General features: G+C 38.3%; 1 protein-coding gene across 1 annotated transcript; it reads right to left on the reverse strand.

Annotated features, from left to right (window-relative positions):
• Positions 1–2,642: 2,642 nt before the first annotated feature.
• LOC126811085 (angiopoietin-related protein 4) lies at positions 2,643–15,093 on the reverse strand. The gene is made up of 3 exons (XM_050536561.1): positions 14,770–15,093; positions 11,882–11,957; positions 2,643–4,561 (listed from the first exon to the last, which is right to left on the reverse strand). Exons 1-3 carry the CDS (start codon positions 15,052–15,054, stop codon positions 3,912–3,914), a joined length of 1,011 nt encoding a protein of 336 aa, XP_050392518.1. The 5' UTR covers positions 15,055–15,093; the 3' UTR covers positions 2,643–3,911.
• Positions 15,094–16,251: the final 1,158 nt, after the last annotated feature.

Here is a 16,251-nt window from a genome sequence, read left to right on the forward strand (position 1 = left end):
AGCACGATGGAATTATTTTAAGGTGGGCCACGGTAAAAGTCCATGCGATGGTCTTGGGAGTACGACAAAAAGAATGACTGATCAAGCTGTAAGGTGTGGAAAAGCTGTCATTCAGGACGCAAATTACTTTTTTCAATGGTCAATCAATTCCAATATAAAGGGGGATCACGTGGCTAAGTGGGTAAGACGCTGGCTCGCTAGCCTGGATGTCGGTTGTTCGATCCCTGCATTGGCCGAGAAAGTTCATCCAGATTTTCCGGCGTGGTTTCCCCTTGTCAGTGATGTAGGACGGAGGGCCTGACAAGGACAGCTGTCTAGTCGTTCGGATGGGACGAAAAACCGAGGTCCCGTGGAATTCGATATAAGAGTAGGCCGTAGCGCCGCTGCCCGGGCAAAATTTCCCCCGTAGCACACTGTATGGCGTATGCCCGTCTTCGGGTGTTCGATCCCTGCATTGGCCGAGAAAGTTCATCCAGATTTTCCGGCGTGGTTTCCCCTTGTCAGTGATGCAGGACTGAGGGCCTGACAAGGATGGGACGAAAAATTTCCCTCATAGCACACTGTATGGCGTATGCCCGTCTTCTTTAGCCCAGTTTAGGAGCAGAACAGTAGGACGTTAAACCCTATTTCATTTCATTTTCATTACATTTCCAATATAAAGGGGAGAAATTTATGTTTGTATCTTCAGATACATGTGAAGAGGCAAGAACCACATCAGCAGTTTGAAGAACATTTAAATTACTCGTTGTTGTTGGGATGGGAAGTTCCACAGTTGCATCCAAGGAAACCAGTTGTTATTATGAAATATGGGAAAAAAACCGACATGACCGCGAAAACATCGAGTAACTTGAAGGAGGTAACTGTAATTGATGAGTCAATTCCAGAAAAACAAATCGACAATGTAGCGGAAAATAAAGCAACACATCAAAAGTTCGCGATGCTGATTTTGTACATGGTAACGAATGGTTTATTGGACAAGTCGTACATGTGTATCACGATGCTGAAGAAATAGAGGTTAAATTCATGCAAAAAAAGAAACGGCGTTACCAGTGGACTATATGGGAAGACCCATGGGTAAAACCGCAAGATATTCTATGTAAAGTGGAAAAAAACCCAGTAGCCACTGTTCAGTAAATGGGGATGTTTATCTGAAGATAAGAAAGATAACATTTTAAATTTAGTAACCGAAAGGAATTTGGATTAAGATCATAATCTGATCATAATCTGCGTTATTTTGGGCCATCAGTTATTGATTAAGTTCAAAATTGAAAACCATAATATGGGTTCTTTTGTAGTATAGATTACTTGTTAAATTGTTCACACATTTTAAATTTGAAAGTTTAATTCCAATTAAAATCTGTCTGTCTTTCTGTCCGTCTGGCACACTTTTTGGGACACAATAACTCCTAATGGAGCTAGATTGTTCAAACTTGGTATAGTTGAGCATTTTCGGCTTAGGGTAAACAGAGATAAAGAATTTGATTGGTTGATGCTTTGGGACACGATAACCTTAGTTCTAATTAAGTGAGAGTGCTGAAACTCCGAGTATAGATTCATTATATTAATACCTTGACTAAGTTCGATGATAAGAATTTTCTGCTTCGGCTAACTAGCGAGATTGATCAAAACTTTGAAACAGAACAACTCTTCTTTTACTTGAGGTAGAATGTTTAATCTTCATTAGGTGAATGTGTTGACTGAGTTCAATGATTAACATTTCCCACTACAGCTCAGCAGAACTAAGCAAAATTTTATTGGTCAATGCTTTGGGACAAGACAACTTTGATTCTAACTGATGGAGAGTGGTGAAACTTAGTATATCGCATTATGGTAGACAGGTACTTTACAAATTGGGTGCATTCGGTTAGAAATGTCTAGTGAAGGAGAATTCGTCCGTTTGTTTCGCGTCAATAATACTTATTAGTGTTTAACACTGTGAAACAATATTGTTTTTGTTCGGGTTAATATGGGTTTTTTTTCTGTTTCCACCTTGCTTATTTAGCCGAAAAATGCTTCCAGTCAGCGGGACAAACAACCGTGGTCTGGGATCCAGTAAATAACGCTTTCAAAAGAGTTATATTCTACTGGGTTGAAACAACCACCTACACATCCAGTTAGGGCGAAACGACTTAAAGCTAACCAGCACCCCTTTTCCGCATAGGATCTTCCAGATAACTAGGCTGTTTTCAGTACCAAGTTGTCAACAAACCACGATTTTTCAAGGGAGAAAAGCTATATAAGTTGATCTGTATTTAATGAGCATTCGAGTTATTTCATAATGTTTTAGCGAATTTAAATAAAAATTAAAGAAATGGCAAGCAATTTTCGAATCGTAGTATCACTTGGAACAGACAGTAGACTAAGTATAGATAATCAGTTTGATTGCGCGATAATTTTGAAAAAGATAAATGTGCAATTAATTAATATGTGTTACCTATTTATTTTGGGATTTCTGTGTGTGTGTGTGGGGGGGGGGGCATCAGCCTCACAGGTTGGCTTGTTTACTATTTTTATATTACCACTGCCGAGTTTTGTCAACAGAAGCGGTGTTTTTTTATTTGCTAAAATTGACTGCGTAACCTTTTGTTGTCAGAATGGAGCATTGTGCGCTGTTCAAATAATACATCTGATATACATTTAACTTTATTGAGTGAAACATTTAACTTTATTGAGTGAAACATAATAAAATCTGTGTATCTGGCTCAAATAACAACATAAGCTTCCTGTTTCAGTAATGTATTGTTCTTGTTTGACACATGTTAATCTAAGTGCGCACGCGGGCTGTACAAAATGAAATGCGTACATATAATAAGGTGCAAACCAAAAAGACATCCACTAATGCCTAAAAGAAACATGTCCAATCTATATGGAATCATTTTAAAATGTATATAACAAAAAAGTACATGAGATTTATGAATAAGGTGTCTCGGGGGCATGCCTCTACATTGAAACCAACTGTTTAAACATCACATACTTACAACAATCACTAAGTAATCATTATGGCTTACACAGAGAAATTAAGAAACTCAAAGATTGCTTTGCCCTGTTGGTTTATGTGATACCGGTACAATCATGTCTGATACCGACACACAGACAGAGACATTTACTTGTATTGTGAATTGTTTTAAAAGCAGAAGTAAACGCTGCACGGTCGATGAGTTTGATTTAAGTGTACATATCAGACCTCAACGTTTTGGGTTATGAATTTTAAGCAAAATGTGAAATATGTACAATGTTTAGACGAAACTTAAAATATTTTTTTTAATAATCATAAGATCACGGATGAGATTAATTTTGGTAAGCATCGGACCTTCAGTTCTAGAGTTATGCCCCCTTTTCCGCGATAGATACAAAGAGTTTTTACAAGTTTAATTTCAAGCATAGGGGTCATGGGAGGACGAACACTATCGAGTATCAGTTTCTGTGACATGTATTGCAAAGTTATGGTCGGAAGCATTGGGTTCATTAGAGGATAACACTATAGTTATTCAGTGTTAAGAAAACTTCCGTTCCGGAGTTACCCTCCTTTATCGAAAGTCTCCTGAATACGATTGAGGCTATAGTTTCTCAAATTTTATGCTAAACATTGTGATTTACCGCCCATCTCTTGCAAAATATAGGTGTATCTTGCATGGCAACTGATTGTTTTTGTTTTTTATTATCCAAACTTAATAATCATCATCTATCTAACAACGCTAACTATTCTGGATGGACATGTTATGCTCCGACTGGGCATTATTGCACTAGAGATTATTCATTTATTGTGGGATTGCGCAAAACCAATAGTCTCCCTTCTGGAAATTATTCATAATACAGGTATTCCTATTTATGTGTCTCGACTGCTGGTCTTTTTTAATTAACCAGATTCAGATATTATAGATTATATTCTTAAATATAATAAAACTAGTGATTCAAATAAATCTTAACTGAACTGCAACTAGGTTAATGGCATTGGCGTCGAACCAGAAGTTGTCTCTCCCTGAACCATCCATGGTCCCAGTCAGGAAACCCCTTGTGCAATCCACATGGTCCTTATACCACCACCCGCCTCCATATTTTATGGCACACTCATAGTTCCCCGTGGTGTCAATATCAGTGGTTGAAAAGGACTGATTTAATAGACTAATACTGGATAAAAGAGCATCACCACAATATGTAAACGAAGAAACAGCAACAGCCCCGGTTGAAGAGAAGGCATACCCCGACATCTCATTCTTAACAGTTACATCCCGATATTCGATTTTACATTCAAAGTTATCGACCTGAAGATAAATTTCCATAACAGTCTCACGTTCACCAGAGTGTGCAGCTTGTATGCGTACAATGTTCTCTAGGCCGACCCAACTATTGAATACTACCTCGCCAAACCCGGTCTTGTAGTCGGACATAGTTCTGTTGAAGTTTTCGGTGTCGCATTCAACCAGTCTGTTAAGAATAAAGGTTGAGCCACCATTATCAAACACACAGAGCACATGCACTGGTTCACTGGCCCCTATCGGCCGGATAGATGCTACGACTTGATTGGTGTTCCTGATACCAATATCATATCCGTCAGTGCAATCTGAAACATTCAACCGTAGAGACAATTATTGTGCGTGTTAAAGGGGCATTATGGAAGATTAGATAAAGAGCTAACAGTTCTCATTATAATAGTTAAACTCTGGATAATGTAAAGGGAATATACTGAAAATTTCAGTCAAATTGCTCTACTCGGAACCGAGATATTAGCGTTTGAATTTTAGGCCTAGCTTCGATCACCATTACTAAAGTCGGTACGATAAAAACAAACCTAGTCTCGATTATCTGTTTTTGGATTAATCATAAATGAGTGTTGAACAGTCAATCGGTTTCAAATCCAGTGAAAATCCGACACATAAGATGGCATCGAGAGTTGATTAAGATCTTTTCATGTTAAACGTTTAATTAATAGTTTATATAACATTTCAGGCCCAACAAAAGACCTGTAATAGGCAGATATATCTCTTGCATAATGTATGTTTAAGTGTAGGCATCAAAATCATTAATATATGGCAAGTTGTGGAGATTTTGTGTTCAAAGTGTTTTGGTCTATGATGTTTTTCACCACAAGATTTCTACACGACATTTTTTCTCAGACAACCATATATTTCCGTGTGGTTCAACATTCAACAAGATTATCCATATTCCAGATCATTGTAGAATAATTTTGATAAGTGTTTATGATCTGTCAAAAGATATTTCACTTAGAAAAAAAATAAATTTGAAAAAAATAAATGACAAATACAAAGTCATTTTTTTTTTTATGAAAGTTACGAATTTATATTTTTTAAAAGTTATTTTGCAGCAATTTAAATCACAATAACGGAAAACATAAACGAAATTAAAATCGTACCGCCTGTGGTCAACTTTGCAATTTATTTTAGACAAATCCGATATTTCTTGTTTGCATGTTCATAAATCTGAAAGTTTGTAGTCCTTTTATACGTCCACAGTGTATGGGTGTGTGTGTGTGTGTGTGTGTTTGTCGCTAACGCATCTATGGCAAGGTTTGGGGGCATTTGTGTGGAACTTTTCACCACAAGAGTTCCACAAGACACTGGGTTTCTGAAGAATAATATTCATAGTGTGTTTTGGGTCTGTGGTGTTTTTCACCACAAGAGTTCCACAAGATTTTGGTGTTTTTCACCACAAGAGTTCCACAAAATATTGAACTTAGAAAAAATATCAATTTTTTCAAAAATTTCTTCTCATACCTCCCTATGTGCCTGTGTGGTACCACATTCCACAAAATTTTCGACGTAGAATAATTTTGATAGAGTGTTTTGGGTCTGTGGTGTTTTTCACCACAATAGTTCCACAAGATATTGAACTTAGAAAAAAAAATCAATTTTTTCAAAAATTTCTTCTCAGACACCCCTCTGTGCCTGTGTGGTACTACATTCCACAAAATTTTCGACTTAGAATAATTTTGATAGAGTGTTTTGGGTCTGTGGTGTTTTTCACCACAAGAGTTCCACAAAATATTGAACTTAGAAAAAATATCAATTTTTTCAAAAATTTCTTCTCAGACACCCCTCTGTGCCTGTGTGGTACTACATTCCACAGAATTTTCGACTTAGAATAATTTTGATAGTGTTTTGGGTCTGTAGTGTTTTTCACCACAAGAGTTCCACAAAATATTGGACTTAGAAAAAAATCTTAACTGATCGTCTTGAAACTTTACATAGTTATTCCTTATATCCTAAGGATGATCCATGTTGTTTTCGGTGTATGTCCAACCACCAGGTACAGAGCCACGTCCATTTTTTATATTTTGTTTGTGGTCTACAGGCCGCATTTGTTAACGTATCATCTTGAAACTTGGCATACTTATTCCTTATACCCTAAGGAACATCCCTATTTTTGTGGTGCTTGCCCAACCCCGGGGGCAGAGCCGCGCCCATTTTCATTCTGTTTCACGTACAGGCCAGAATTCTTTATCGATTGTCTTGAAAACTTTCATACTTAATCCTTATTAGTAACAGAGTTAGATTCAGGTTGTTTCGAAAATCGCGCACAAAATTTATAATATGCTAGATGAGTGGACAGCGGTGTCCGATACTCTAAACCTTGATTCTTAAATTGCGGGTCCCTTTCCAATGGGAGTGGGGGGGGTCCGATAAAACTTCGAAATTTCGAATTTAATTTGACTCGCGTACAACAACCAACTTTAGATGTCGCCAAATACACTGCTTAAGAAGACTCCCGACCATTCCTTCCACCCTTATGAACACCCCCGTTAGCCCCATGAGAGATGAGTTAATTCGACTTCCGCGTAAAACATTAATTCTTTCGTTAAGAACGCGGAATTCCCTTCTATCCCACATAAGAACGTCAAACGGGGGGGGGGGATGGGTGAAATGACCAAAATAACGATTTAATTCGACTTTTGCGTACAACGATTAACTTTCGTGCATACGCCGACCAACGTCAGATGTCATCAAAAATATTGCTTAAAAGACCCACGACCCTTCCTTCATCCCTTAAGAACACCACCCTTACCCCTCTGAGGGGTGAGTTATTACGACTTCCGCGTACAACATTAATGTTTTCGTTACAGGTTTCACTATTGGTTCACTAGAACATAACACCAACTTTAAAATGCGAAAACCTTTTCTATCTCGGATATGGACAACAAAACGGCGTGGTGCGAGGGTGAAATGGACAAAACTGGAATATCATGAGTATGACGAATCCTACAGATTGTATTTTGGTGAAACAGAATGGACGTGAGGTGCTTTTAGGGTCATCAACTAAATCAGCCCCGAGACCCGAGCTATATAAAACCCGTACTAACCCGTGGACTAATAGTGAAACCTGAAACGTTAAACGCAAAAAAAATTGTTCTAATGGGGGGTTCGTAAGGGATGAAGAAAAGGTCGGGGATCGTCTTAAGCAGAGTTTTTGATGTTATTTGTAATAAGTTTACAGAGGCAGGAAGGATGATATTTGTAGGTTGAAAGGACAATATTGGTGCCAGTCATTAGCACATATGTGATATAACTGGTTAAACACGTTCCAAATATTATTTTATCATAGTGATAGATGCGTAATCAATGTTTCAACAATTGGGGGGGGGGGGGGTCATAAGGGAGGAAGGAAGAGTCGTGGGTCTTTTTAAGCAGTGTTTTTGGTGACATTTGAGGTTGGTCGATGTATGCATGGAAGTCATATTAAATCGTCATTTTGGTTATTTCACCAATGGGTGCCCCGTTTTGTCGTTCTTATCCGGGATAGGAGGGTATTAAGTTAGTGTTATTTTCTAGCGAACCAATAGTGAAACTTTAACGAAGAAAATAATGTTGTACGCGGAAGTCAGATTAACTCATCTCTCGGGTGGGGGGGGGGGGTGTTCTTAAGGGAGGAAGGAAGGGTCTTGGGTCTTCTTAAGCAGTGTTTTTGATGACATCTGAGCTTGTACGCGAAAGTCGAATTAAATAGTCATTTTGGTCATGTCACCCATGCCCCCCCCCTCCGTTTGGCGTTCTTATCTGGGATAGAAGCGGGTTTCGCGTTCTTATGTTAGTGTTATGTTCTAGGGAACCAATAGTGAAACTTTTAACAAAAAAAATAATGTTGTAGGCGGAAGTCGAATTAACTCATCTCTCGGGGGGGGGGGGGGTAAAGGGGGCGTTTTAAAGGAAGGCAGGAAGGGTCGGGGGGTCTTCTTAAGCAGTGTTTTTGGCGACGCCTGAATTGTACGCAAAAGTCGAATTAAACTCGAAATTTCGATGTTTTGTCCGACCTGCCACTCGCAATTTAAGAATCAATGTTCAGAGTATCAGGCACTGCTGTCCAATCATCTAGCATAGAAGAAATTTTGTGCGCGATTTTCGAAACAACCTGAACCTACCTCCCTTACTATATTCCCTAAGGATGACCTCTATTATTTTTGTTGCATGCCCGACCGCTGGGACAGAGTAACGCCCAATTTTTGCATGTCTTGTGTTTCATCTTCAGGCCGATATTCTTAACATATCCTATTCCTTATACCCTAAGGATGACCCCTATTGGTTTCTGGTCACTGCCCAATCCCCTGGGGAAGAGCCACACGCAATTCTTAATGGATCGTCTTGAAACTTGGCATATGTATTCCTTATAGTTTAAAGACGGCAACTATTGATTTTAGTGCATGCCCCGACCCCAAGGGAAGAGCTACGCCTAATTCTTGTGTTTATAGTATACAGGCCGCAATTCTGAATGGATCAGCTTGGAAATCGGCATATGTATTCCACGCCCAATTTTTGTGTTTAGCGCCCGAAGGTCACAATTCTGAAATGATTATCTTGGAACTTGATATACTTATTCCTTATACCGTAAGGACGGCAACTTATTCCTTATACCCTAAGGGCGGCAACTATTGATTTAGGTGCATGACCCCCCCCCCCCCCTTCTTAGGGCGGTGCCACATCCACTTTTTGTTTTAATATTTTGTCTGTAAATGATTTACAGGTTGCAATTATTAACATATTTGGACACAATTCGGAATGATCCTTCATAGTGTTGTACCTATTTATAATGGTCCATGCCCAACTCTCAGAGGTTGAGCCACACCCATTTTTTTTGTTTTTTGTTTGTCCACAGACTGGAATTCTGAATGGATCATCTTGGAGCATGGCATATTTATTCCTTATACTGTAAGGATAACATCTACTTATTTTGGTTCATGTCCGACTCCCTGTCAAACCCACTTCTTTGTTAATATTTAGTGTAAATTTTAAAAAAAACAACACCCACCCTTCTTTGCACCATTTCATATTTCATTTTCTTCATTTTAAAAAGTACTATATCAATCAAAGCAGGAATGTGGATGGATATTGCAGCGTTAGCGATGCTCTTGTTTTTACTCTACCTTTCGCGATATTGGTTTCGAGCTTTTGTGAACACTGCATTTCAGGGAATGTAGGACGTTTCGGTCAATGGACATTTCGGCCTTAGATATTTCGTCCACTTCGTTTTTAATAGAGGCGTTTTGCCCAATTTTCAACAGATTCATTTGTGGTAAGAAAGGTTGTGGATTGTCGCCTGTTTGTCATGGACCAAGAACCATCTATGTTAAGTTCTTGTAGTGTACAAAACTTAAGAATCCGTAATTAGCTGGTGTTGAGGGAGCCATGGTCCTGGCTTGGCTTGACACCCTTGGGTACCAACTCCCGATTAACTCGAGTCCTGCCGGTCCCAAGTTAACTTCTAGACGCCCTCGCCTAGTCTGCCCGGCCTCGTCTCGTCCCTGGCTTTATCAACCCTTCTGACAAAATTAATGATCTCATTACACATCTGGCTACTGCATCATATCAGATTTAACATTCAGTTCAGTTAAATTTGCTTATAAGACAAAGGAAATTAAATAAAACAATTAAATAAGCTTATATTATGGAAATGACTAATGAATTCCACCAGGACCACCAAGGGTTTCGATAGCAGACAGGTTGATATTAAAATCAGTTCCACTTTCACGTGTCAAGATGGCACGAAGCGTCCATAAGATCTGACATTATGTAACTTACGTAACAGAATAGTTAGCGTGTGCGCGCTGTATCATAAGGTAGATCATTGAGTCAATTGGTGTGGTTTCAATTCCCCGGTTGTACATGATAAGAAGTAGGGTTGCCGGTCCAGCCTCGTAGGTTTTCTCCGGGTCCTCCAGTTTCCCCTCACGGCTACGGCTAAAGATTGAACCATGTTAGTCCCGAAATGACCTAATTTGTGTTGAGTGGACGTTACCAGCACCCCCTCCCGCTCTTTGTTTTCATGTTTTGTCTGCATATGTCTTTGGTAATAGCATTCTCGTCTGGTTCGTGGTTATGTGTTTTTTATGTCAAGATTGTCCATATTTTTTTAGGGGTATGGATCATTGCTGTACATTTGACTAGATCGTCTCTTTGTTTTTGTTTGTAAAATTGGCCGAAACATCCTAAGCCAATATGTCCACTGGTCGAAACATCATAGGCCGAAACCTGTGATATTGACGTCAATCAAACAGCTGCGCCAAATTCTGAACAATAAAATATGATTCGGAAAATAAATATTGTGAAAAACAATGTCTCAACAACCATCAAGAATTTCGACTGAGAATAGTTGTGATTCGTGTTTTTGGTCTTAGGTGTATTTTGCCACAAAATTTCCACAAAGTGTGTGCCCCCGCCCGCCACTCCCTAGCTGTCAGATGTATAATGAGTGGAGAAGATCTAATATTCATATATTGCATGCTGGATAGCAACAAAAGAAAATGTGAACTGGAACTTCTTCGGGTTCATCGCAGTTGCCTGTGGTGTATTTCGCCACAAAATTTCCACAAGGTGTGTGCCCCCCCCCCCCAACTCGTCAGATGTATATTGAGTGGAGAAGATCTAATATTCATATATTTTTAAATCCGTCACGGTGGGTAAGACACTGGCTCGCTAGCCCGGAAGTCGGGTGTTCGATCCCTCCATTGGCCGATAAAGTTCATCCAGATTTTCCGGCGTGGTTCCCCCTTGTCAGTGATGCAGTACGGAGGTCCCGGCAAGGACAGCTGTCTAGTCGTTCGGATAGAACGAAAAACCGAGGTCCCGTGTACACATTGGCGTGCACGTAAAAGATTCCTTGACAGTTGGAAGTCAATATAAGAGTAGGTCGTAGTGCCGCTGCCCAGGCAAAATTCCCCTCATTGCACACTGTATGGCGTATGCCCGTCTTCATTAGCCCAGTTCGGATCAGAACAGTAGGACGTTAAACCCCATTTCATTTCTGCATGCTGAATATTAACGTCATTGTCAGCTGGATAGACGGAAATGTGAACTAGAACTTCTTCGGGTTCATCGCAGTGTACATGATTGCTGGGACATTGTCTTTCCACAATATTAATTTTTGAAATCGGATCTTGTACGATACAGAGAGATAAGGTTGTCCGAGAAAACATTTTTGAATTATTTTTTCCCCAAGTGAAATACCTTGAACTATTGTGATGAAAAACACCACAGGCTCAAAATAGTTGTGTGATGTGGTATTACACGAAGAGAATGATAATAAGACATATTTGGAAAATTCCAACATCCTACGGAAATCTTGTGTTAAAAACACCACATAATAAAATCTTGTAGTATGTACTTTCCACGCATCTTAAATAGTTAATGTTCCAGGAAAATAAATAGAAAATGTTTCATAAATTTGTCATGGTCCAAACGTCCCATGTCTAAAATAATAACAATGGACATTGCACCCCATTCGTCTTCTGTACAAAATATTGAAACTGCATGTCTAATACATCTAATTTTAAATATAAGGACTGAAAGTAGCATGTAGAAGTAAATGAAAATAAATGTATGCTGAAATGAAGCCTTTCCAAAGCTTGTACCTGACTCGTTTTTGTGGGAACATTTACCTTCAATGATCTTTTGACATCGCTCACCATAGTATCCGTATGGACAGGTACATCCAGTCTGATCACAGTCGAAATTCTGAAAGTTAAAAACAAAATAATAAAATCCCCCCCTCTCTGTTTTCAATCCACACCGGATATATACCAGCGGTTGCCCAGCAAGATAGCCCACATTTTGCAAGAGATGGATAGAGAACAAGCTAAAAAGCGATTTTTTCGTACAATCGGGGGCCATAATCCAGGAAGGTATGGTCGGAAATGCGCAAATATCGAAAAGGACTGAGATTTTTTTAATATAAAAATGTTTTAAGTTTCATCAAAATTGGATAAAAATTGTGACCTGAATAGGGTCCATAACCTTTGTAGTACATACTTATACACAATTTGCGTACAAAGAGCGGCCATTTTGTCGGGCAGTTTCATTTCGATTTTCCCGAAATTCGAATTCAACCTTATTATGGCGAAATGGTGATATATCTAAACAGTTTTTAAAATCGTAAAAAAATTGTGAGCTCTAGAGAATCCACAAGCTATCGAAAGGGACTGAAATATTGGGAATATAAGTTTCATCAAATCGGATAAATATTATGACTTCTAGAGGGTCCACAACATTGGTATTAATACTTTTACACTATTTGCGTACGGGGATACATTCAAAATGTTTTGTTGTTTTAAATCGGATAAAAATTATGACCTCTAGATGCCCAACAAGTTAACAACGTGATTTTTCGTTCAATCAATGGGCTATAATTCAGGAAGTTACGGTCCGATATGCGCAATTATTGAAAACCAAGATTGTTGGATTATAATTATACATTTCAAGTTCCATCAAAATAGGACACAAATTGTGACTTCTAGAGTGTCCATAACCTTGGTATTACATACTTTTACACTATTTGCGTACAAGGAACAGGCATTTTGGGTCAGATTATTACGAAATTCGAACCCGACTATCATTTATGTGTAGCGGTGATATATTTAAACGTTTTTTTAAAATTGAATACAACTTGTGACCTCTAGCGGGTCCACGATTTTTCGAACAATAGGGAGTCATAATCTAGGGAGTTAAATTCGGATATGCGTACTGTCGATATCATGTTTGTGATATAAACATAAATTTAATTGTGACCTTTAGAGGGTCCACAACCTTGATATAACATATTTTTTACAATGTTTGTATACGAGGGGCGGCTATTTTGCCCGGCAGTTTTCATCTGATTTTCACAAAATTAGAACTCAACCATCATTATGGTGAAATGGTGATATATTCAAACGGTTTTTTAAATCGGATAAAAATTGTGACCACCAGAGGGACAGCAAGCTAAATCCGTGATTTTTCGCACAATCAAGGGCCATTATTCAGGAAGTTACAATCCGATGTGCGTGAAGTTCGACAGGAACCAAGATCGTTGGATTATAAAAATGTTTAAGTGGCATCAAAATTATGACCTCTAGAGGGCCCACATACCATATTTTTACACTATTTACACTAAAAAGTAACCAGGTTTAGCTTTCCCCCACCCCCAAAATCCCCAGCAACATCAGAAGAATCCCGTTAAAAACTGTGATACATGCGTGACTACTCAGAAACAAGATACATATTAAGATATAATACACAGATAACACGTTACGTTTGGCTCAGGTAAAGTTTGGTTAATTTAATTAGGTAAGTAGTAACGTGATTCAGTCAGCATGACACTGGTTCACAAACCAGAAGGTCCCGGTCTCAACCTTGGTGCTGAGTAAATTCCTCGGGATTTTCTACTCTGATTTCCTCTTGTCAGTAGTGCAGCGAGGAGGGCTTTCTGAATTAATGCGTATGGTCGTCGTCAAACCCGGTTTTTACTTGTCAGGTTTGCTTTATGTGGGACTAACAAAGAAAATGAGTCTAGTCGTTTGGATGGGAACGAAAACTGTACAGTTGACACTCCAAGAAGAGTATGCGGAAACGCTGCTGTCCAGCCATGTCCCACATAGTACACTACAGTATGCATGCGTCTTCACTGGCCCGGTTACCACATCAATAATATAAGCCGTTAAACACCATTTTATTTCATTTCAGATATTATTCAGATTTTTCATCCGAACCTTCTATGTTGCAAAATATTTTTTCTTCTTCTGAATTTCCCGTGTTAATGATTGCCGAATGGATAAGTGATTTCTTTTGAAAAATAAAAACATTTTTTATGATTTATCATGTTCTATGATGATGCATCGTTATATTGAAATGGGATAATGTAGATTTAAATGACGGGCGACGCCAGGCGATAACTTTTTGTGGGGTTAGTTGCTGCGTTTACCCTAAGCTCGTGCTGAGAATTTTGTTGTGGAGCACCAAACTGATCTAGAAATCACCTTAACTGATTTAAATTCTCTCGGATTTTCACAATTGAACAAAACCGCAAGCTTTTGAATATCTGGTAAAACTTATTTTTAACTGGTCTTTTTTATTATTTGCGCTTTTTAAAAGTATCAAACAAATTGAATGTTGATAAGTATGAAATGCGTCTTAAAAACTCTGATGTTTCTGTACGTGTCTCTTGGATGTCACTGTAGGGAAGTGACTATGCTCAATATTTTTTGAAAAACCTTATACTGTACTACTTTGTCATGCGAACGCCTGTTATCCTGCATGTTTCACGAGTGCGGTTCACGTGTCATAATACTAATTTGTGTGTTTTATTTATGTGTGTGGGGGTGGGGGAATGAGTACGTTGAATTGATTTACATGGTGTAAACTAACCGTTTTATAAAAGGAGCAATCATTGGAGTCGTTTGAATAAAATTAATACCATCAATAGAAATGATACTCCTGCTTCTTCCTTGGGGCTTAGCGTTCATTTTCTCCCAGGGTGTTACAGCAGACCATTTTACAAGATAAAAATACTAACCTTTCTATAACAGGAACAATCAATGGAGTCGCTGGTCATAATACAATCAGTGCCATCTAGATATAAGTTGCAGGATGACGTGGATGAACAATACAAATATCTTCGACAATCAACATCAGATGAGCATAGAATAGCGCAGTCAACATTATTTTGAACTGCATTAACTATCCCAAGATTGGTTGTTTGGTCACATTTGTTTATGATAACCTTGGTTTTTGTAAAGAGTGCAGATTTATCATTTCCAGACACATAAGTTAACAATAGTAGAAACGCGAAACAAGACATTTTACTGATAGATTAATTTCTCTACGTCTTCGTTTGAGAACGACTGTTTGATTACGTGTAATCCGGTGGAAGTAGCGTCTTATATCAGCCTCAAATCGTTTTAAGACGTGCCTAATTGCTTCGAGATAATTTGCTTAAGTTTTTATCTTCAATAGATTCTCTATTTTCGACTACCTGAATAAACAGATGTTTTGTTTATACCCGGGGTTATTGCACCATAGTAAAATCAATTGCCATCAAATGTAAATACATTTTATAATTGCTTTAATAGCTGGTCGAAAGCTCTATAATGATCTATTTTTTTGGTCAAACATTGTATTATAAGATCTTCCATCAAGATAAATCGATTCAAAACTTTTTTTTAATACAAAATGATTAATTAAATAAATAATAGAACGAAAGAGATGCCTGTGTTTGAAAACAATAGGAAATCGTGCGTTCTAGTTGAGGCCTGTGAAGAAAATATATAGAGAGGGATGTAAATTGTAACGTCCATTAAACATGAACTATTTCATTTCATTTTGGGACTCTAAAATATGGTAGATCACCATTTCAATAATTCGCATGCACACAGGGATAATTACAAATTGGAGGAAATTAGAGACTCACACGTTGTCACGTACAAGAGTGGATTGTGGCATTGCTAACCTGTGATTTGAGTCGATGACAACCATTATCTTCTTCAACACAAATATTAGACAACCTTTGCACCCAAACCCGGGCCATTTAGTAGCGCCACCTTCGTATAATGCAATTTTAAACTACTTCCGCCCCAACACATGCCATGGTTTCCGATTGGCAGGCACAAAGCATGACTCTTGTAGACACACTAGAGATAACAATTGTCAAAATATAGTCAACTGAGCCTCTAAGAGAGTGACATACCAACGTTTCAGATAGGCTCGTTCATCGGTAATATCCTCCTACTTTAACCCTTTACAAGGAGGGTCTCCATTATCATATAGGCCTTAACCCCATCAGTAGCCTCAAAATAGATACTACGATAATTAGTGTCGATAGATTCTGGTTGGTAAGGTTCTCCTATACTAGACTTAAAGATTTCATTATCTTAAATGTAAATGGACGACAAATAACCGTAAATGTTATTTAGGCATAGTTTTAATGTTCAAGCGATATAATATGCGATACATGTATCTATATTTAGCGTTTCCTTTATATAATTTGTACAATTTTCTT

Source organism: Patella vulgata, chromosome 2 (genome assembly GCF_932274485.2).
Source record: "Patella vulgata chromosome 2, xgPatVulg1.2, whole genome shotgun sequence".
Classification (NCBI taxonomy): Eukaryota; Metazoa; Mollusca; class Gastropoda; family Patellidae; genus Patella; species Patella vulgata.